This window comes from Pteronotus mesoamericanus, unplaced genomic scaffold, assembly GCF_021234165.1.
Source record: "Pteronotus mesoamericanus isolate MK-2021 breed Mesoamerican mustached bat unplaced genomic scaffold, CSHL_Meso_final scaffold_125, whole genome shotgun sequence".
NCBI classification, from domain to species: domain Eukaryota; kingdom Metazoa; phylum Chordata; class Mammalia; order Chiroptera; family Mormoopidae; genus Pteronotus; species Pteronotus mesoamericanus.
In genome coordinates, this window is record NW_026555304.1 from 7,136,489 (window position 1) to 7,159,907 (window position 23,419).

At 46.6% G+C, this 23,419-nt stretch overlaps 1 protein-coding gene and 1 pseudogene across 13 annotated transcripts in view; one reads left to right on the plus strand and one right to left on the minus strand.

The window, feature by feature from the left end:
- Nucleotides 1–23,419, plus strand: part of SEMA4D (semaphorin 4D) — a 121,859-nt gene that overhangs the window by 90,704 nt on the left and 7,736 nt on the right. For 6 of the 13 annotated variants that reach the window (XM_054588051.1, XM_054588049.1, XM_054588052.1 and 3 more), the window contains one exon: nucleotides 383–2,540. In XM_054588051.1, the coding sequence (XP_054444026.1) occupies nucleotides 383–1,290 (908 nt within the window). In that variant the 3' untranslated portion in view covers nucleotides 1,291–2,540. Of the gene's footprint in view, nucleotides 1–382; nucleotides 2,541–2,860; nucleotides 3,071–5,723; nucleotides 9,236–11,477; nucleotides 11,688–14,876; nucleotides 14,972–15,651; nucleotides 18,348–18,500; nucleotides 18,559–23,419 lie in introns of those variants that run through there. The other 7 variants (XR_008530400.1, XM_054588056.1, XM_054588057.1 and 4 more) reach the window with 7 other exon arrangements.
- On the minus strand, nucleotides 19,424–20,405 carry LOC129082244 (proliferating cell nuclear antigen-like; annotated as a pseudogene).

Below are 23,419 nucleotides of genomic sequence, written 5' to 3' on the forward strand. Positions count from 1 at the left end.
GGAGGAGAGCACCTCTCAGATGTGTGCAGTGGCCACTAGCAAAAGCGTGTCATGTTTGACTCAGGGTGTGGCTGTCACAACACACAGCTGGCTGGTGCTCAGCCTCCCCTACCTGATGTGTTTTCTCCTGGGAAACCAGCATGTGAAATGGGATTTCTGCTGCCCAGAGATGCCTCCGATTTCTTTGTCTCCATGAACTGCCATCTAGGGGTCATCTTTGCTTTTTGGTCACGCATGTATTTATCTCCTTAGTTGTTCTGGAAGATTCCATGTTGCGCCAGTGGGTGAAACTTCTGTGTCCTCTTGTGCGTATTGACCTATTTTTAAAAGAAGTTAGTGAACAGGGTTGTTGACACTGTGCACATTTATTTTGATGTTCCAGATAAAATTAAGGGAAGTTACCAGCAGCATATTTTCAAGCACGGCAGCACAGCAGAACTCAAATGCTCCCAAAAGTCCAACCTGGCACAGGTGGTATGGAAGTTCGAGAATGGTGTTCTAAAGGCTGAGAGCCCTAAATACAGCCTGGTGGGTAGGAAGAACCTGCTCATCTTCAACTTGTCAGAAGGAGACAGTGGGGTGTACCAGTGCCTGTCAGAGGAGAGGGTCAAGAACAAGACAGTCTCACAGGTGGTGGCCGAGCATGTTCTAAAAGTCAAGATGGTCTCATGGACCCCAGTGGCCTCTTCCTCACCAGCCACCCGGACAGAAGGTATTAGGATCACCCCCGAAGTGTCCCTGGAGCCCATCCAAGGCTCCTCTCCCCAGACCCCAGCTGTGCGGCTTACCACGCCTTCCAGCCTGGCACCCACCAGTACATCCTGTGAACCAAAAATCGTCATCAACACAGTCCCCCAGGTCCAGTCAGAGAAGACGATGTATCTCAAGTCCAGTGACACCCGCCTCCTCATGTTCCTCTTCCTCTTCTTCTTTGTCCTCTGCCTTTGCCTTGTCTCCTACAACTGTTATAAGGGCTACCTGCCTGGGCAGTGCCTCAAATTCCGCTCTGCCATGCTGCTGGAGAAAAAGCAGCCTGCCTCAGACTTCTCCGACTGTGAGCAGAGTGTGAAGGAGACACTAGTGGAACAGGGCAGCTTCTCCCAACAGAACGGAGGGCAGCCCAGGCCAGCCCTGGATACCGGCTATGAGACAGAGCAGGACACCATGGCCAGCAGAGCACCCACTGACAGAGAGGACTCACAGAGGATCGATGACCTTCCTGTCAGGGACAAGCCATTCGACGTCAAGTGTGAGCTGAAGTTCGCCGACTCAGATGCAGATGGGGACTGAGGTGTTGCCTGAGGAGAGGTGTTTGTGTTCCCATGCAGTAACCTTGTCCCGTGCCGCGTAGGTAGCCCGTCCTCTGCAAACCTCAGTCTTGTGTCTTTTCTCTTGAATCGAACTTTGACTTGGTTTCTCTTTGTCCTTTCGGAAAATGGCGAGCATCACAGCTGGGCTCCCTCAGTCAGTGGGAGCGCTGTGGGCCGTACCTGCAGGCAGCGGGAAGATGGCTGGACTGCCACTGGCCTGGGAAGAGTAGTACCTTGAGTGTCACCTCCTCAAAAAGCAGCCACTGAAAGATAATTTAATTCCAGATTGGAAATGACTTTTTAGTTTATCAGATTGGTAACTTATCACCTGTTGTCCAGATTGGCACAAAGCTTTTCTTCCACGTAATTATTTTTTAGGATTTTGCTTTAATCGCATTGGAGGGTTAGGACATTTATTTTTTAAATTACTAAAGCAGATGTTTTAATATTCAGAAGATATACATCTTCTAGATTTTGTTGTATGTTTGGATAAGATACGGCTTACGTTGCTCAAGATTCTCAGGGATAAACTTACTTTTGCTAAACGCATTCTTTCTGTTTTTAGAAATGCAGGCAAAGCTGTCCGTTCAGTTCACTGCCTTTTTTTTTTTTTTTTTTTTTTTTTTTTAATTCCTTCAGGGAAGCATCATTTCAAGCAGATTTTCTTTCTGTACTCTTTTTTCTCTTTTTAACTCATAAAGGGGAGAAGACATGGAGGAGTGTTCCATGACCACTAGTCAGGGTTTTGAGCAAGGGGTGGTGGCCCCACTGGGTAGAGCTGGGCTGGCCCAGAGCTGAGGGGACAAGTGTCTAACGATCCATTGCCTGTGTCCACTGGTCACCACCTCCTATCCAGATGACTCTGGTCATCTGAACACCTCCTTTTTCTTTTTGCTTCCATTTCACACCTCTTACTCACTCAGACTTTCCACTTGGCTGACCTGAGCCGTCCACAGCTGGAAGAGACCTAGGCAGCAGGGAAGATGGACCTGTGTCCACAGCTGCCCACAGACACCACTGTGGTAGACCTGCATGGCCTGGCACTGTCTTTAAGATGTGACAAGTGATGCAATTTAACATCGTTCACCTCACACTCCACCTCCCGCTGTCCAAATGCCCACAAGAGGAGACTTTTTTCCATGGCAAAGAGCAATAAACTGGATTTTTTTGTGCCTGTGTGGACAGTCTCATCTTCCAGCATGATAGGATTTGACTGTTTTGGTGTAAACATTTGTGTTTTATAAGATTTACTTTGTTTTTATTTTTCTACTTTGAATTGTATACATTTGGAAAATAACCAAATAAATGAGAAGCTTATATCCTAGACGTGGGCATGTGATTTGCTGAGGCCATGGGGCCTCCTTCCCTCCTGAAAGGTGTGATGGGTGGGGTGGTTGTCTTTCTTCCCCCCTCTGCGCATGCCTAGGTAAGGTGCAGGACAGAGCCAGGTCCCTTTTTCTTCCTGAGCTTGCTTTCCTTCTCTGCATGTGGTGTGTTCCTGATGACTTCTGTCTTAGTACCCTCTCTCTTTTCTGTCCTCTGTCTCGCAGCCTCATCTCCTATGCCCTTCCCTCCTCCGGGGCCCTCCTCCCTGTCCTGTCTGGGCCCTGACTCATCTTCCTCTCCCCGAAGCCCCTGGCTGGCCTTGGGCTCTGGGCCTGACAGCCGCCCGCGGGTCACCTTGCTGCCGCCCTTCCTCAGTGACCAGGCCCAGCACGTGCATGCCTTGGGGACCTTCCACCTCTTCTGCCAGGCCACAGGTGAGCGGGGCACCTGTCCGAGTTGGGGGTGGGGCTGCAGGGGCCTTCTTCAACAACACTACCTTCCTGGCTGTGTATCTGGCCCGCCCAACTTGACCTGCAAAGACTGCATGTTAACTATTTTAGGATTAGCAGACCAGAGTTCCTGTCCCAACTGCTCAGCTCTGCCCTTCTGGCCTGAAAGCTGCCACCGAGTAGATGTGGCTGTGCGTCAGTCAAACTATTTACAAACACCAGCCACAGGCCAGATGTGGCGCAAAGGCTGAGGCTTACCAATCACTGGTCTGTAGCAGCAATTTTCCACCTTTTTCATCTCATGGCACACAAAAGCTAATTACTAAAGTTCTGCGGTACACCAAAATTATATTTTTTGCAGATCTGAGAAAAATTGGTGTAATTTTGATTCATTCACACTGGACAGCTATTGTGTTGGCTATTGTCAGTTTTTTATTTGACAGTATAAAAGGGAAGAGATCAGTGCCCCTGACTAAGTAGTCAGGTATTGAATGACTAAGTAGCACTCTGGTTGGAAACCACTGGTCAATAGGATTACTTATGTGTCTGAAAACAATTTGATTTTGAGGACTTTGGATATTTCAAAAATTAACTTCAGAACCTCCAGAATGGGAATTGTTTTAATGACTTGCTTGGTGATATTTAAATGCAGAAAAGGCTGTGAGCCTAGTGGATGCCCCTCAGACCCGGGAGGTGTTCATTGGATAACACTGGGGTGGGACATCAGGCAAACCCACCTTTGGAGCGTGTATATGGGCATCTAAATAGCCACAAAGAGAAAACTAGATGTTAAAGGCCTGGTTGCTCTGTCCTTTGCTGAGAAGAGGAATTAAATTAATGAGGAAAAAAGCAAATCCTGTTTTGTTTAGTTTTTTGAGATTTTAAAAAAACTATGAGAAGCTAAGAATGTCAAACTGCTGCCTATCTCCCTGTTGAGTAAGCACATGAGCCTCTGATCATCCTCTCTCTGCTGTGAACCAGCACGTGTGGCCACCGGTGGCTCTGCACAGGCCACAGGTGCTGGGCAGGGGAAGTTGCCTAAGAACGGGAGGTGGTGGAGCCAGACTACAAGGATGGGTCCATGTGGCCCAGGCCTCTGTTCCAGGTTAGGTCACCCAGATACTGCTCCTGCACCAGTGATTCCTTTGGGGCAGCATCTGGGAACTGCTCCAGCCCCTGGGCCTGGCCTCAGCAGGCGCACTGGCACCCTCCTTTTCAGTGGGAAAGTGGGGAAGACGGTGCTGAGTTCCCACAACCTAGCAGAGGATGGATACAGGCAGGCCCTGTGGTCAGGAGCCATGCGCTTTTACATGTGAGCGCTCAGGTGTGTGTTACACCTGTTCTCTGGGTGTGTGCATGCCCATGTGTTCATGCACACAGCCTCTGGGATGGGGAGAGGGTGAAGACTAGGGCCTGGGAAAACAGACATTGTGGCTGGATCAGAACAGAAGCCACTCTGGGTATTTCAAACATGGGGAGTTAGTGCAGGGGCTTCAGTTACAAAGATTATGGAAGTGCTGGGGGCCAAAGGGAGGTAAGAGTCCTCAAAACATAGTAAATGCACTGCAGGTGGACTCCTCCAGCCATCGGGCAGGAGCAGTGAGGAGTCAGAGCAGTTACCCGCGCCCCGGCCCCTGCCCCCGCCCCCACCACCTGCTGAGTGGCCATGCCTTCTTTGTACTTGCTGCTGAGGGGCTTCAAGAAGCCTCCTGCCCATATTCTGTAAGTTCCTCTATGGTGGGTCCTAGAGGAGCACTGATGGCCTTAGCCCATGCAGGAAAGGTGGACAGAGGAGAGTGAGGAGCCAAGAAGACAGACCCCTCAATACTGCTGGCCTGGGACAGCAGGAGGAATACATGCACAGGATGGGTGGACCAGGGAAACTGAGGCTCCCAGCCCTCCACTGCCCTCATGCTCGTAGGTTCACTGATTCTTTCCAGAGTCGTTTGCCCCACCTTGGACCTTCCCTTATTCCACTGAGGCCACCTGAGGCAGTGGGGTGGCCTGGAGTGGACTGGCCTTTCTAGGGAGCCTGTTGTGTCCTGTTCCATCCAGGAGAGGGTGCTGTTTAGGTTCTGTTCAGAGTTAAGGCTGTCCCAAGGGGCCCAAGGCTCTGCATTTGCCCCCAGCCAGTTCAGGTCTGCAAACTGAATGCCTCACACACAGACACTCTGCACACATGCCACACGCACTGCACATGCCACACACACACATACTACACATGCACATATCACGAACCGCACACACACCCCAAACAGATTCCACACACTGCACATATCACACACCATGCACCCACATGCATGTGTCATGCACATCACACAGCACACATACAACACAGTATACATCACATGGACTCCACAAACTCCACATAAACTATACACACAAAATATACACACCGCACCCCCCCCATATATGGGATCTTTGGTGCCTCCTGGAGATAGGGTGGTGCTTGCAGCTCCCCCAAGAACAGACCCTCTTTGGCAGCACATGAGGGAGAAGAGAGTGTACCAGACAGTGCTGGGGGAGGGGAGGCCTCATCCCAGACCACCCTGCATCCTCATGTGGCCTCTAGTGGCCCCGAAGTCCTGCTCCCACTCCATGATCTAGAAAGACTCCCTTTCTTTTCTGTTCTTTTCAGCAGGCAAAAACCAGGCAACGGCCCCCAGGGACCTCACTGATGGGCCTTCAAACACCCATTCATCAACCTGCTGCTCCTAAAAGCAATTTGCTATTGAGGGACAGAGCAGATGAGTAAATCCCTCTGAGGCCCCACACAAGCCTCTTCCTGGGCATGTTCTGCCACAGGCATTGGACGACTCCAGTGACACGTCCAATCTAGGCATGCATTGCCCTTTACCCCGAAATCTAACCCACAAGCCAGTGCTGGTTCACCATGCAATGTGGTTGTTCAAGTAGATGGTGGTTAACATGACAGTATATCCAGCCACACCTAACTCCTGAGTACTGGAGGATGGCTGACTAAAGGCCAAGTCCCTCTTCAAGCCATGGTCTACACAAGTGTTGGTTGACGTCTCTACAGCCAAGGTGCCTCCCTTTCCAGGTGACTTCCTGTGATGTCGCCACAGAGCTGAGTTTATGAAACCATGACACGGGCTCAGACTCTGGCCCAGCTAAGGCTAGGTTGGCTTCTAAAGGTAGGCACGGCCTCAGAGCTCAATGACTCTGCTCACCGTCTTCTCTTCCTCTGCTGACCTTATCAGTATGGTATTTGTATATGTACATGTGTGCGTGCCTGTATGTGCATTTGCATGTGTAGGTGTGTGTATGTGTGTGTGTTCTTTTTTGGTCCAAAGCACCCTGCACATTGTACGGTGGCCACATCTCCACTCACGGTCTGGGGCCTGAGTGTGGCAAGAATTCTGGATTCTGGAGTGGTTGTCCAAACTGCTGACTTGTCTTCCATCTGGAAGGGATTTACATGCATTATGCAGAGTTAGGAGAATACTGAAAAGGAAAATAAAGGGGGTTGTGAGCTGGAGAAATAAGTAAGCATGCAGCTGTGTTCCACTTTTCTGAAATGATAAATCCATGCTCCTTGTGGAAAAATTAGAATCATACAGGTAAGTAGTGAAATAACCCCACTGCTCACACATAAGTACACGTAGCTTTATTTTGGCATATAAACGTGGACATAGAGGTGAGAGCAATTGGTAGTGATGTGTCCCTCTCATGCATATGCAAATCATGCACTTGCATATGCAGGTGTACACACACGGAAGTAGATCTATGTAATTTTTAACAAAAGTAGAGTCATTCTCTACCCTGTGGGCCCTGCCCCGATCCTTGATAGGACTGTCCTTCTAAGTCATAGCTAGACGAGTGTCATTTTTAAAGCTAAGAATGGACCTCCTATATTTCAGGTAGCATTTGGATATTCAGATTTGGGTGGCCTTTTATGGATTAACTGCAATGTCAGCAATCAGAGCTCTTGAAGCCATTGGGGTCAGAGGGCCAGCAAAAGGAGGCCTGGGTCTCAGGAGGGTCCTGGTCCCCAACCTCCTGCAGTGATATTTGGTGCGAGTGAGTGTGTTGGGGCTCCTGAAAGGCCAAGGATGAGCTATTGGGGGTAGTGGACTTCATGGGTTGGTCATTTGCCACAAAGGGTCACCCCTCCATATTGGGGCAGGGTCACCCATCATCACCTTGCTAGAGTCAGTGTTTAGCTTGTTTGATGAGGTGGTTTTTCCAGAACCTGAGCATTTTCTCTGTTGTGTGATAATCCATATGCCTTCACAACAGAGGAGGATTGTCCTGTGGTTTCTGGGAATCTCCTGTGTGCAGGAGTGTCATTCACAGAAGGGAACGCCACCCCCCTGCCCACCGGCATGAAGCTAGGAGACCATGTAGGCACCTCCTCACAACTCCCCAACATTGTAAAGCATTTTTGCTAGATACAGTTCCAGCACTTGAGACACACTGAGGAGGAAGGCCAACGAAATCGGGTGATGGAGACCTGGGAGAGTACTTTTTCCCTTCCCAGGTGGATCTGCTTGATTTCTGTGCCTTTGTGGACTCCAGACCTGCAGGGCAATGCATGGTCCTGGGAGTCTGGTGTGAGTGCCCTTGGTGCATACAGCCCCTGGGTGCCTCAAGAATGTCCCCCCAGGGGTGCACCCAGGCTCCTAGTTGCTGTCAAGACCCTGGGTGTAAGAATGGATGGTAGGCTAGCTCACTGGCCCATGGCCCTGGCTTCGGAGTAGACCACATGCATGGGGCACCTGGAGGAGGCTTTCCTGCGTGGAGCTGCAGACAGCTGGGAAGCACCTGGCAGGGATGTGGCCAGTACGTGGGGTGGATCCCATCACATCCCCTCTATTTGGGCTCTCAGGCTCCCAATACCAGGATGGCCTGGCCTCACTCCTTGGGGAGAGGCCACTGGTGTCGGGTTCTGGTTTTGTCAAAAAGTAGAATCACCTCTGCACCAGTGGTCTGTTCAGGTGATGTGGGGCGTGGTGGGGCAGAAGGCACTGATCCTGAGGTGAGTGCTGAGACTGGAGGCTCCCACCAGCCCCAGCCCACACAGACCAGCCCAGGGCAGTCACTGGGGACAGGCCCCACGTGTTGAACTTCCATGAGGAAAGCTTCTGTGGGATAGATAGGTTTCGGCTACCTGGGTCCCCACTCTGATGTCACAGTGTGGTAACCCTGCTGACCAATTTTAACTTTCACTTTCCCTCTTTCTCTCTAATTTCCTCTGCATTCAGAATGAGTTGGATAGTTTTATTTTAAAGAATAAATGGAACGTAAGTACTTCTTTAACATTTTTGTTTTACTATGGTTAAATCCACATTTAAAGAATATTTAATGATGATTAAGAATGTCCTCACGACAGAGGTGCACGTGGTATTTTTCATACTGTTCGTGTCCCAGGAGCTGTGGTTTCTGGGGATCTTTGCTCCTGAAAGATCCCAGTCCACATGGTTGCAGTGATGAGTCGGTCCTCAGCTCAAGCCACCCAGGTTCCTCTTCCCAGCATTTGTCATGAGAACCTTCCACAAGTTGCTGTGACCCATTTCAGGGGCTCCAGGCCAGTGGGTGTCATCAGCAGGCAGTGCTAGGGGATGAGGAAGGAGACTGGGCTTTTTTAAAACTGACTCCAGTATCTGCTCAAAGAACAGTCTCGCTCTTGACTGTAATGCCTCACAAGAATCAGTTTTTAAAGTTAGAGTCCCCTGAGGGCCAGGGATGGCCAAACAAGAATGTGGTGTTGTGAAGTACGTTGTGCAGTATGTGTAGATGTGAACATGCCTACATGCAAAGGGAGATAAGTGTATATGTTCACATGTGTCTGTGTGCATATATGTGTGTATTTGGAGAGAGTTATCTATGGGCAGAGTACAAAACCACAGAAAATTGTAGTGGGGGAGTAAGAAAATAAAAACAAGTAAATAAACCTGGGAGGGCTTGTCCACTGGGCCAGGGTAGCCAGTGGGCTGCTGTGCAAAGCACTTTTGAGCAACTTTCAGAAATTCCTTCAGGATCTGTGGCATATTTTTTTTTTCAAGATAGCATTTTTTTTTTTAATTTACAAAATCACGATCTGTTATAATGAACTTGGAAACTCCAGGGAAGTATAAGAGTAAAAATTACTCCAGGGAAGTAAAAATTTAAATAACCTAAAACCATCTAAAGGTAGTCACTAGCATTCTGGCCATTTTTAGGCCTTTTCTCTGTGCATATATATGAATGTGTCTACACACATGTACACATGCATATTTACACATGTATGTGCATATGTATACACATAACAGACACGTATATCCTTTCATTGAAAATAATGTTAATTTTTTTCTGTGTTGCTAAATCTTTTTCTTAAACATGATTCCTAATGAATGACAACACGGTGGCTGTTACATCATTTATGGGACCCCTGTTGGACATTTCCCAACTTCTCATTCCCAGACACGGCATCAGTACTCCTCCATGGGGTCTGATCGTCGACTCAGGGACCATTCTCAGGACTGTCTGGCTCAAGGATCTGACCTTCCCTGGGGAGAAAGTTTCTTTGCAGACCCTGACCATGGTCGAAGGCTGATGAAGGGACTGCGCAGGGGTGAAGAGGTGCTATGTGGAGACCTGATAATGCTGAGGATCCACTGAAAATAATCTTCGTTAAAATGGAAGTCTCTCCTCTTTCTAAAAGACCTGGCGCATGCCAAATCTCTGCCTACCACCTCACCCTCCCAGGATGATGTCCAGGGCCGCCTCCACCTCTTCTTCCCCCTGCATCTGGCCATGAACACACTCCCACGCACACGCGCACCCAAATGTCTGTTGTTTTTTGTGCTGGTTTGTTAATCCTCGGCTCTATGATTTGTTTTCTGCTCAGTGGACTCCAGCCCCAGGTAGGCAGGTGTAGTTCTTTCTACTGCTGACTGTCCTCCGCAAAGCCATGTTTTATTTTATCCTTCCCAGGTTGGTGGGTATCTAGGAAGAATCTTGCCTTTAAAAATTGAGTCTCCAGTGGTGTGATGATCTGGTGGGGCAGCTCTGGGCCTCCTGCAGTGGATGGATTCCACACGAACTATCAGATGGTTGTCAGGGAGCCGGGTCCCTGGGCAAGGAGGCTGGAAGGTATCCCCTAGTCCATAATGTTGGGGTGCCTGCCCAGCGCAGACAAAGTGGAGGGAGCAACAAAGTCCGAGAGCCTGGAGGGAGTCCGGACTCCATCACTGAACCCATCGAGCTGTAACTGACCAGGCTGCTGTGCCCATCTGGGCCTGGCCTGGCTTTTGTAGCTGTCCTGACTCAGTGGGTCTGCACACACCCTGGCCAGAGCCTGGTGGTGCTTAGTCCTTTCTTCAGCAGACCCAGGTGGAAGACAGTGTGTACACAGACCACAGTGGAGGTGTCCTACCCATTTTTCCTTCAGTAAAGATGGAATTTGGGCCTGTCTCTGCACAGCCCCTGGCCCAGGGCTGAAGCCTGAAACCCACAGGCCCATCCAGCTGCTCTGTGTATGGGGAGGCAGCCCCGACAGGATGCTTCCAGTGCTGGAACCAGAGCCCAGATCTTGCCTAGATCTTGCTTTTGGCCCTCCATGCACTGCTCATCACAACCCACCGTCCCCTCCGTACTGGGTTGGAAGCTGGTCCCTGGTCCCAGTGGTGAGAAGCCTGGGTGCATTTGCTGCACTCCTGGCCCACGGCTGACTCGGCAGAGCTGAGACCCGACCGGGGGTGAGAGAAAGATGGTGGGGCCCGTTCTCCACTCCCCTCCAAGTCCTTATTTACATAGGATGGACCCTTTGCCCTTAGTGCCCTGGCACCTGTCCCCTGACGCACCTAGGAGCTCTTGGGGACAGTCACACCCACTTACTTGTCAAGCCCAGCCAGGCCCTATCAAGGGCAAGAGCTCTGGCCACTTGTTTGGTGGAGATAGTGGGTGTGGCTCGGAGGAGGCAGAGCCTTTGGCTAAAGGTGGTGGCATCAGGACTGGGTGATGGGAAGTGGGAAGGCTGAAGCTCCCAGGCCCAGACCACCAGTATGGAACAGACACCCATCCCGAGGGCACCACCACCAGGTACTCCCCTGGGGGTGCGCCCCTTATGGCCTGAGCACATGTTCAGATGCATTTTAAGAGAAGCGACTGAGGGAGGCTAAGGAGCAGGTACACAGTATAGTGAGGGCACTGAGCATGTGTGTCTATTTCTTTGGGGGTCACTGGGGAGCACAGTAGGCACCTCCCTCAGCCTACTCCATAGGCAGGCCAGGGACCAAGCTGAACGCTGTTGTGTCACTTCAGGTGTAGCTGGGACAATAGAAGCCCCCAATCTGAGCAGCCTCCAGCTCCTGACCCTGCACCAGGGCAGTTTCTGTGGGTCCCTGTGGGGTCCTGGGGCATGGGGTAGAGCTGGCCTGTGTGCCCTCAGGTCCTGCGGATATTCGCTTTGTCTGGGAGAAGAATGGGCGTGAACTGGAGATGTGTGTCCCTGTGCAGACCCACACACTTCCAGACGGCAGGGCCTACATGCTCAGCTGGCTACGGGACACCATCCGTGAAAGCTCCGAGTACCGCTGCTCCATCTTTTCATCGGCGGGGAGCCAGGCCTCTCAAGTGCAGGTCACCGTGATGAACTGTGGTAAGTGGTGTCCCTCACCCTGGCCCTGCTTCAGATCTCTCCTAGGCCAGGATTTTTCACTGTTTACTGTGTCTCCCATAGCAGGCTTGTTTGGTGACATTTCAGTCTGACTCTAAGAAAGATGGAAGCTCATTTTCACTGCCTGCCTCCACAGGCCATGGATGCTGGTCTCCTATCCTCCCAGAGTGTGTGTGACATTGTTAGGATGGTTGAGCTCCATGGGTCTGTTATGATGGCCCCTTCCTGTACTTTTGTGTCCTGTGTAGGTACTGCTGTGCTAAGCTCCATCCATTTGGTTTTGAGTTGTTAATTTTATGCCAGACTCTGCAGTTGTCTTAAGTCCCTGATCAACAAAGACATAGTGGTGTCCTATCCTCAGCCTCCCAAACCTCTGCACTGGGGGCCACGTGCCTCCCTAGGCTAATGCCTGGAGGCTAGAGGTTCTGTTTCTCTGACTTTGGAGTGTATGTCCTGTGTCCCAGGCACACTTGAATTTTTCTATGAAGTTTGTCCTCCAGCCCACCTCGGGGCATCTGGGAAGTTGGTGTTTCCCCAGTCTGTTTCTCCTCTGTCTTTACACTTCAGATGAGAGTTTGGCTGGGTAAACAGTTCTGGCCTAAAGTCATCACCTTTGTGTCTGAAGGCTTACTCCACCAACCTCTGGCTCCGAAAACCTTGCCTGTGACCTTATATGACCACTGTCATTTTTAGCACCGTGCAAGTTCATGTTTTCATGCCTGCTGGATCCATCACATGTAGAAGCCCCTGACCTTCAATTCTTGGAGATTTTCTTGAACATTTGCTTACTGTTCTTCACTTCATTTTCCATTCTCTTTCTGAAAATATTTTCCAGGATGCTGGGGTACTTGGGCTGGCCCCACTACCTGTCCATCATCTCTTTGTTATCTGCCATCTCTCTCTGTTTTCCCTCTACTTCTGGTAGCTTTTCCTAACTTTATCATGCACACCTGTAGTGAGTTTTCATCTCTCTATCACATTTTTATTGGTAAGAGTTTTGTATTCTGTTCACATTAAATCCTGTTCTTGTTTCATGAATCTAGTGTTCACTCTTCACTCTCTAAGATTATGGAGAGATTTATTCTCAGTTTCCTTCTCCCTCCAAGTTGCATTTTCTGTTTGTCTGTCTTCTCTTTCCTTCAGAAGTCTCCTTGCCCTTGATTGTCTGTTTACATTTCAGAGAGACATATAAATATCCCTCCTGCTGAGGCCCATTCTACCCAAGTTGTAGCACTGTGCACTGGTGCTACAAGACCAGTGCACAAGGTCTGTGCACTGGCAGCATTAGCATTATCTGGGAGTTCATTGGAAAGCTGATTAGAAATGCAGAGTATCAGGTCCAGCTGCAGATCTGCTGAATCACAGTTCTCCAGGTGCCCCAACTTCTCATCTGCCTCACAGCTCTCCACTCTCCATAGTCCCTGGGGGGCATCGGTTTCAGCCCAGACTTGGAGCAACAGGCCCTCCAGGACTTCAGTTGGGCTGTCGGTGGGGACTTAATTTGGGCAGGAGGCCAGGGCCTCATCATTTAGTATGGAAACCAGTGAACCTCTCTGTTTTCAGTGCAAGCCCCCCACCCCACCCCGCCCTCGTCAGAACTTGCCCAAGCCCTCCTGTCCTTTCTTCTGGAGCGAGAGAGAACTTCCCTGGCTGGGCAGAGCAGGAAGGGACCCTGAAGGACACAACTCTCCTTCTAAACAGCTTTTAAAACGAGCTGCTAGTTAGCACCATTGCAACACGTCCGGTTCCGGGCCGTTCTGTACGGTTGCTCCTTGGTTTCCCCATTCAGCCTAGAATTCAGCCTCCTTAAGTTGGAGGTTTCCAGTGGCCTCTCTCTGCTTCAGCTTCCATGCTTTTGCTATTTCCTCTGCTATTCTGTTTTCAAAAGTATATATAGTGTGTAGATAGATATTTAAATGGTACTGTTTTTTGTCATTTTAATCAGGGTTTTGGAGGCAAAAATAATAATTGTAGATATTCATTGCCACCCAGAATCTCTGTTCTTTTCATTTTTGTAAAATGTCCTGCCTATTGCTGCCAGGGTAAGATAGAAAAATTGTGTAAATTTGCTGTGTGAACTGTAATGTCTTATCCAGCAGTTAGGTGAGCAGTGCTGTCAGCAACTAGGCAGCTGAAGTGCATTCGTGTTTTACCTCATCTAAGTCAGTTAGTTGTCTTATGCGGTATGAACTGTTACCCTAGTTGGCAGGTGGTGAAAATTAAGTGACTTGCCCCAGGTCACACTGCTCCCAGCCAGTATGGAGCAGGATCTGACTTTGATGGTTGGACTTGCTTGGGTAAGTCACCACAGATAGCAGACACAACCACAGTCAAGACACCTCAGCATTTTCTTACCCTACCCAGACCTTATTGAAGGCATGGGAGCAGGACGAGTTTAGGATGTGCTGTGTCAGGGGTTCCTACAGTGCCTTGGAGTTAAGGACCACAGGCCACAGGCAGGCTGTGTGGGTGCCGTGACCCTGGCCCTCTTAGGTCTGCCCAGGGTGTGAGCTCTGCTTTCTGTCTGAGGGGCACAGGTTCTTGTACGCCTTTTCTGAAACTAGTGGCATGCGCTGTTTTTTGTCCAAAGCAACAACACAGTTCATTTTTGTGTTTGTAAGGAAAAACTGGCTTAGTGTAGTGCCATTAGACATCCCTGCAAGTAACTCATTTTCATAATCCAGGATCAAACACTCAGCAGGCTGTGAGGATCCAGTAACAGGTGATGTAATGTCCCCATAAAGCATATTTTGTGCTGGCCTTCTGGGAGGCCATGAACTGATTTCTGAGACTTAACCCCATCCACCCGAGGCCCAGGGTCTCTGAATCACTCCAAGAGGTGTGGGCGGTTAGCCCCTCTCCTGCCTAGGCAGAAGTGCCAGTGAGATGTGAAGAACAGGCCCAGTGTGCCCTGGGGAGCAATTGCCACCAGAGCTGGTAGCCCGGAGGAAGGCAGCGGTGGGGAATAACTGGCTGTAGAAGCCCCCTCAGCCAGGAAGGCGAGGCCCTCAGGGGTAAATACCTGACACACCACCACTAAGAGGCTTCAGGCCTGGCTCAGTCCAGCAATGGGGCCTCAGCAGGGGGATGGTCACCTACCCCTTGGTGAGCACCCAGGGTGCCACAAAGTCCTGCAGAGCTGAAACCTGGAGCCCCACTTCTGTCTTGCAGAGGTAACCCAGCAGAAGTGGACCAGAGAGCTCACTGCTTGGAAGGCCATGGTTGGAGAGCATGACCGCATGATGCAGAGCTGGAGGAAGCTGTGGGTACGTGGCCCAAGGGCAGCCACCCCTCTTCAGGGATTGCTCGGGGCCCATTCTGCCAGTGGGTGGGGCCCTTACAGTTGACTAAAGTCAGGGACAGGAGGGATGTGGGTGCAAAGGGCAGGACCAGCTGCTTCTGGTTAGATGTGTCCCCATGGCCATCCTCACCTCCTGGGCAGAGCAGACAGGACATTGAGTGCTGGTGAGGGCAGTTGCTTGTGACCTCAGCACTTGGCTGAGTGTCCACTGGGGGTGCTCCAGAGGTGGCGGACACATGGGTAAGCAGCGTGCCCCATCCCAACACAGAGGCAACAGAACAGGCATTCCCAGGCAGGCCCCAATGAGGCAGAGGCACCTGGCCCTGGGACCCCTTCTTGACCACTGCCTCCTGGCCAGACAATAAGATTATCATGTGGAGTGGTCCGCTGTGACAGTTCAAACCTGAGGTCGTACAGTGTCCTGGGTGAAAGGGCTGCCCAAGTCCCTCCTTGTGGCCTGCAGGCTGTTTGTGACTTATCCTCCCTCTAGCTTTCCCACAGCGTCCCCTCCTAGGTCCAGGGGGGAGCACACAGGACAGGAGACTTGAGGCCTTTGACCATGCCTGCGACAGTCTGTGCGGAAAGGGGGTGAGAGGAGGAGAGGTCCCCTGTCCTGCCAGGAATTCAAATACATTGTTCTTCCAGGAAAGCTGTAACAAGGACACCTTTTAGCCACCAGGAGACAGTGCTGACCAATGCCACCTGCCACACCCCATGGAGAGGCCCAAAGGCAGGGAGCTGTCACCTTGCTTGCTTAGGTGCAGCCTTGGGCTGAGAGCAAAGGAGGGCAAAGAGCCCCAACTGGACCTGTGGGACAGCAACTGGAACTTGTTTGTAAATTAGGTGCTTACATATGACAGGAGGTCTATCTAGCAGAAGCAGGAAACCAGGACTGTTCTTGGGCTGCAAACAGACTGGTTCAGACAGCAGTGTGCATGACGGCTCCTTCTCAGAAGCACCGTTGTTATCCTCCACAGATCACTCACTCGTATGTGATTAGAGTAATTGCATGGTATGTGGGTGGGCCATCCCCCAGAACAACCGATGTCAGCACAGGCCCCTCCTACAGGCTTCATAGCTGTAAAGGGAGCCTGCCTCTTGTCCCCACCTTCAAACTCAGCCACTTTACCCTGAGGTGAACTACAGTGGAAGGAAGGCAAGATTCCAAACAAAAAATCTGCCTTGACCTTGAGTGCCGCTGAAGCCCACAGTGGGACCTGGCATGCAGATTTGAGGTCTTTGTGTTCATCCTCACTAATCTCAGTATCAGACTGTAAAGCCCTGAGTGTATACTGTCTACTTGCAGAGTCAGCATGGGCACCGAGCTTCTCTGAGTCATCTCCTGGTGCCATGTTTTCTTCACAGTCGGTTGATCTGATGAGAGGACTGTTACACCTGCTTCTGACTCTAGTTATGAAAGCTGTATCTTCAGAGCCTCCACCATACATGTGTGAAGATGAGGGCTCAGGCCTAACGCAGCTCAACCTATAACCACACAGACACATTATTTGTGGAATGACAGTTCTTACTGGCATTCCAGCCTATCATAAATCCAAAACCTCTGTTAATAATAAAGCTGAACTTGTCTTCTGACCTTAGCAAATGGATGTCTTCTCAGGCCCCTGACCACAGCCTGTGTTCAGATCCATCCTGAGACTGAGTTTTCTATCAGGCTTCTCAAGAGAGGAGCACATACTTGCTGCCAGTTACTTCCAGCATCTACTGTGAACAAAAATTCCTGAGGATGGCTCACTTTGGGGTTAGAGTCACCCTGACTGCCCCTCCACCCTCCCAGCAAGTGCTGGCCCATTCTGCCAGAGGATGCTGACCCAGCTCACAGACATCACGCACTATGGTATGGTTCTTTTAAGACACCCATCAGCTTTCACATGGTTTTTGTGTGTGGTTTGGGTCTAGCCACTATGGAAGCTAGTGGAAGTCAGGTTTGGGACCTCCAATCTAGATATAATGAGAGCACTTTGATGCTCAGAAAAACAATTCAACACTCCCAGTTGTCACAGGCATGTTCTGTTGGGAAATGTGGTTGAGGATGAATTTGGGTTCTTTGCATGTTCAGAAAAATAAAAGTGGAGGGTTCCAAATCTGCTCAGTGAAGTCTGTACTTGAGAGGCCCAATGCCACCTGCTTCCTTTTGCACTATCGGCACAGTGTCAGTCACTGTGCCACTATCTGCAGAAGTGGCCTCTGCCAGGAAAATGACATCTCAGCCAGAGCAATGGGCCATTAAGTCACACAAGAAAGGAACGTGATGCAGAAGCCCACTTCCCTGCTTCAGCTTCCTTCACCCTAGATTAGCTGAACAAACACCATGGCCAGAGACCTCAGGGACTCTGAACAGAGGACCTGCATGGCCAGCAGCAAGATTTTCAATGCTTCTTTTTAAAGATCATTTCATCTTTTTAATTTTTCAAGTTTATTTTTCTGTCACAGTTAACATACAATATTGTATTAATTTCAGGTGTACAACATAGTGATTAGACATTTATATACCTTATAAAGTGATCAGCTCAATAAGTCTAATACCCACCTGGCACAACACACAATTATTACAATATTATTGACTATGTTCCCTATGCCTTACTTTACATCCCTATGGCTATTTTTTATAACTGGCAATTTGTATTTCTTAATCCCTTTCCCCTTTGATGCCCATCCCCCAGCCCATCTGACAACCATCAATTTGTTCTCTGTATGTATGAGTTTGGTTTGTTCAGTTTGTTTTTTAGATTCCACATATAAATGAAATAATATGGAATGTGTCTTTCTCTGTCTGATTTATTTCACTTATCATTATACCCTCTAGGTCTATCCATGTTGTTGCAAATGGCAAAATTTCATTTTTTAAGTGTCATATTTATTAAGGTATAATTTACAATTTACATAGAATAAAGTATAATTAGTTGAATTTAACAAATGTATAGTCTTGGAACCATCGCCAGTCTGGATGAAATATCTTCATCACCCCAAAAAGTTCCATCAGGCCCGTTTAATTGCCAGCCTCCTTCCTCCCAAGCCACCGAAGGTAATAGTTACCCACTGAATACACTGAGTTCTAAAGTCCAATAACTAGAACTCAGTCCAGGAACAACAAAGAAACCAGCCATTTACTCCACCAAACACAAAATATAACAGGAAAAAGGACTGTAATAAAGCAGTTCTCAGTATGTAGGATGCCAATTTCTGACCTTGTAGAACAATTATATTGTAAGAAAAAACAAATTGACAGTAACCAGAGAGGAGGAGGCATGGAGGTAACCAGAAAAGAAGGGGAAGGGTCAAATCAAGGAACATGTATAAAGGACCCATGGACAAAGCCGAAGTGGAGAAGGATTGAGGGTGGGAGGTGGGGTTGGATGGAGCAGAGGAAAGTGGTGGCGGGAAAATGGAGACAAATGTATTTGAACAATAAAAATATAATTAAAAAATTTTTTTTAAATGCAAAAATAAGTAAATACACAGCCTTTGTTTTACAGATGCTGGGCCTTTTCACTTGGTTGAATCCAACATCCATGGGATTTAAGCCACCTTCATTCTTTAAGGGAGTAAGTCCCAAAATTTATACTGGAGACATTTTTTTTTTTTTGTACAAACATACTCCTTGGGCCCTATCACAGATCTAGTAAAACTTCTTAGATTCTTGTAAAAGTTTCCCTTGGTTAGAGAAACACTGTGCTGTCACAATGCTAGTTTTATAAAGTCCACACAACTTTGAGTACATTGCACTTCTGAAAAAGTTTTTGTTTTTGCTAACAAAAATGACAAAATAATGAAAATATATAGAATCGGTTCTATTCTTCCCTGTTCATTTCCTGAGCTCAAGTTAGATAATTCAATCAAAAATAAATTTGGCAAATGAATCCCCCAAAATATCTTGTTACCTACTGCATTTGGAGTACTTTCTATGGCTACATCTAATATATTTATATCTGGCTGCTCTAGACTGAAAAAAATAAAATATTCACACAAAAAGATAGCACTAGATGTTAATTCCCTAGGCTTCACTTGATCTTAGGCAACAGGCTGAGAAGCGATTCCCTAGGCTTTAAATAAAGGTACTGTTCTGTGGTGTTTGAAATTCAAATAGCTTTCATTTAAATTGAAAACACAATTCTTAAAACTAAATTGAGAGTCAAAACCCTTTGTTATAAAAATCCTGAGGAGTATTTCTAGATAACGCAGATGTGGTTCTCGATTAATAGGACCAGATTTGACTTGATATTATCCTTTAAATTGTAGAGAATGGGGGGTGGGGAGAGAAGAGGTTATTGACAGAAAACATTATCTGCATAGATACTCAGAGGTATAAATTTGGTGACAAGAGACTTTTAAGAACATGTTGAAATCTCAGAAGCAGTTCGCAAGGAGTTTAGTTTTATTTTTTGGATTTTAAGAATGCCTAAGATTCTTAATCCATGATCTTGGGAAGCAAATAGTACCTTAAATGCCCCATACAAGCAATTTTATATTCTTACAACAAGGGTTACAGCTGCAGACATACTGAGTGTTACTGTAGGAGGGAGTAGAGTAGCTTTTGTATAGAAGGTCAGATAACTCAGTGCAAAAGTTAGCTGAACTGGCTCATTCATCTCTATGGTAACAGCTCTCTCTTCCTTATCAATCATTACTTAATATTTCCAAGTTCCCCACTTGCAGAAAATTTCAATCTATCTTTTGCACAAGGAAATTAACAACAGCATCTCCAATATGAGTAAGATCGCAGCATATATACAAATTCATTAGAAGACATCTTTACTATACAGCTATAGTCTTGTCCTGGGATTCCAAGTTGTTCAGCATCTAAATCCATTAACTTCATTTCATAGTCTGAAAACTTTGCTTTATTTGACGCTTCAAATACTAGTGCCAAGGTGTCCACATTATCTTCAGCCCTTAGGGTAATGATGTCTTCATTGCCAGCACATTTTAGTATTTTGGACATGCTGGTGAGGTTCACACCCATGGCCAGTTTGCAGTCGCAGCAGTATGTGTTGAAGCCCTCAGAGCACAGGGTGAGCTGCATCAAAGAGGAGTGGGATGAGTCCACACTGCTTGAGCTGATGTCCCAGCAGACCTCATTGATGAGATCCTTAAGTGCCTCTAGCCTCTTTTTCAGGACAGAACCCTGGACCAGGCACACTTTGAGTATGGAGGCAGAGTTGCAATGATGCGGCTAGAGATGAAGGGAAGGAAGAGGAGTGTAGCCTGCATAGGCTTCACAGGATGAGTTTAGAAGGCTCATTGCAGCAGTGAGAGGTTGAGATCTAGGAAGATCTCCTATTTCATTCTTTTGTTATGGTTGAGAAATGTTCTATTATCTAGAGTACCACATCATCTTTATCCATTTGTCCTATCAGTGGACATTCAGGTTGCTCCCGCATCTTGGCTATTGTAAATAATTCTGTAATGAACAAAGGGGTGCATATAGCTTTTCTAATTAGTTTTTTTTTTCTTTGAATACTCAAAAGTAGAATTGCTGGATTATAGGGTAGTTCTGTTTTTAGTTTTTTGAAGACACTCCATACTGTTTTCCATAGTGGCTGCACCAATTTACAATTCCACAAATCCCACGGGGTTCATTTTCTCCACGTCTTCACCAACACTTGCTATTTAATCACTTATTAATGATAGCCATTCTGACAGGTGCAAGATGATATCTCATTGGGTTTTGATTTGCATTTCCCTGATAGTGATGTTGAACATTATTTCATGTGTCTATTGGCCTTCTGTATGTCCTCTTTGGAGAAATGTCTGTTCAGGTCCTCTGCCCATTTTTAAATCAGATTGTTTATTATGATGTTGAGCTGTGTGAGTTCTTACATATTTCAGATATTAATCCTTTATCATATAAATTATTTGTAAATATTTTCTCCCATTCATTAGGTTGCCTTTTTGTTTTGTTGATGGTTTCCTTTGCTGTGCAAAAGCTTTTAAGTTTGATGTAGTCTTAGTTGTTTATTTCTGCTCTTGTTATCTTTGCCTGAGGAGAAATATCCAAAAAAGTATTGCTAAGACAAATGTCAGAGTATACTGCCTATGTTTCATTCCAGGAGCTTCATGGTTTCAATCCTTACACCTAAGTCTCTAATCCATTGAGTTCATTTTTGTATATAGTGTAAGAAAATGGTCTGATTTCAATTTTTGTATGTATCTGTCTAGTTTTCCCAGTACATTTTTGAAGACACTGTCTTCACCCCATTTTATATTCTTTCCTCCTTTGTCATAGATTAATTGACCAGATAGGTATAGGTTTATTTCTGGGCTCTCTATTCTGTTCCAATAATCTGTGTCTATTTTTATGCCAGTACCTTGCTGTTTTAATTATTATAGCCTGTTTTAAAGTAAATTTTGTCTGATATACTGGTACTCCAGCTTTTGTTTCCATTTGCATATGTTTTTCCATCCCTTTATATTCAGTTTGTGTCTTTCTCTCTGAAGTGGGTCTCTTTTAGACAGCATATGTAGAGGTCTTTTTTTTTTAATCCTTTCAGCCACCCTTTATTTTAATTGGAGCATTTAATCCATTTACATTTAAAGTAATTATTGATAGGTATATAGTTATTGCCATTTCATTAACTGTTTTCTGATTTTTTGTACTTTTATTTGTTTCATATTCTCCTTTATGTTTCTGACTTTCTACAGTGTTTTGTTTAGATTCCTTTTGTTTTATTTCTTGTATATCTCAGAGATTTTTGGTTTGTGGTTACCATGTACTGCATATATACCAAGCTATATTTATAGCAGTCTATTAAAGTGGATTTTCCCTTAAGAGGTAACACATTCTAAAATTACTAGTTTTTACTCACCAAACCATGTTTGTTTTTGTCATTATTCTTTTTACCCCTTAATCTATTGTAAGTACACAATCTTCCTACTTTTGTCTTTAACTTTTGTAGTAGAGGTTAATAATTGGTTGATCTACTGCTTTTACTGTTTGCCTTTGTCAGTGAGAATGTTTCCTTCCTATATTTTCTTACTCATATTTTTAATCTTTACTTTTCTACTTAAACTTCCTTTAACATTTCTGATTGAGTGGTAATAAACTCCTTTAGTTCCTTTCTTGCCTGGCAAAGTCTTGACCTCTCCTTTGATTCTAAAGGACAGCCTTACTGGGTAGAGCAATCTTCCTTTTAGTTTTCCCTTTCATCACCTGGAATAGTTGGTGCCATTCCCTTCTGGCTTTCAGTGTCTCTGTTGGAAAATCAGCTCAGTCTTCTGGGAGTGCCCTTATCCACAACCAGCTGCTTTTCTCTATTTTAAAAATTCTGTCTTTAACTTTTGGCATTTTAACCATGATGTGTCTCAGTGTGGGCCCCTTGGGTTCATCTTGTTTGGGACTCTGCACATCTTGGACTTCTATATCCATTTGCTTTGTCAAATGAGGTAAGTTTTCCATCATTATTTCTTCCAATATAATTTTTAATTTCTTAAATATATGTATTGATTATGCTACTACAGTTGTCCCAATTTTCTCCCTTTGTCTCCTTCTACCTGGTACCCCCCATTCCCTCCAGCAATCGCCCACCCCTTAGTTCAGGTCCATGGGTCATACATTTAAGTACTTTGGCTCCTCCATTTCCTGTACTGTCCTTAACATTCCCTATCTATTTTTTACCTACACTTTCCTCCATTCTTCCCCTCCCCCCTCAAATGACAACCCTCCAAATGATCTCCATGTCTATGATTCTGTTTCTGTTCTCCTTGTTTGCTTAGTTTATTAGATTCAACTGTTGATAGTTGCAAATTTATTACCATTTTAATGTTTGTATTTTTTATATTCTTTACTTAAATAAGTTCCTTTAACATTTCATATAATAATGGATTGGTGATGATGAACTCCTTTAGCTTTACCTTGTCTGTGAAGCACTTTATCTGCCATTTGATTCTAAATGATAGCTTTGCAGGGTAGAGTCATCTAAGTTGTAGGTCCTTGTGGTTCATCCATTTGAATACTTCTTGCCAGTCCTTTCTAGCCTGCAAGGTATCTTTTGAAAAATCAGCTAACAGTCTTATGGGAACTCCTTTGTAGGTAACTATCTGTTTCTCTCTTGCTGCTTTTAAGGTTCTCTTTTTATCTTTAACCTTTGGCATTTTAATTACGAGTTGTCTTTGGGTGGTCCTCTTTGATCCAGCTTGTTTGGGACTTTCTGTGCTTCCTGGACTTGTATGTCTGTTTCTTTTCACCAAATTAGGGAAGTTTTCTTTCAGTATTTTTTCAAATAAGTTTTCAATTTCTTGCTCTTCCTCTTCTTCTGGCACCCCTATGACTCGGATATTGGTATGTTTGAAGATGTCCCAAAGGCTCCTTAGCTTATCCTTGATTTTTTTTTAATTCTTTTTCCTTCTTGCTGTTCTGATTGAATGTTCTTTTCTTCCTTATATTCCAAATCATTGA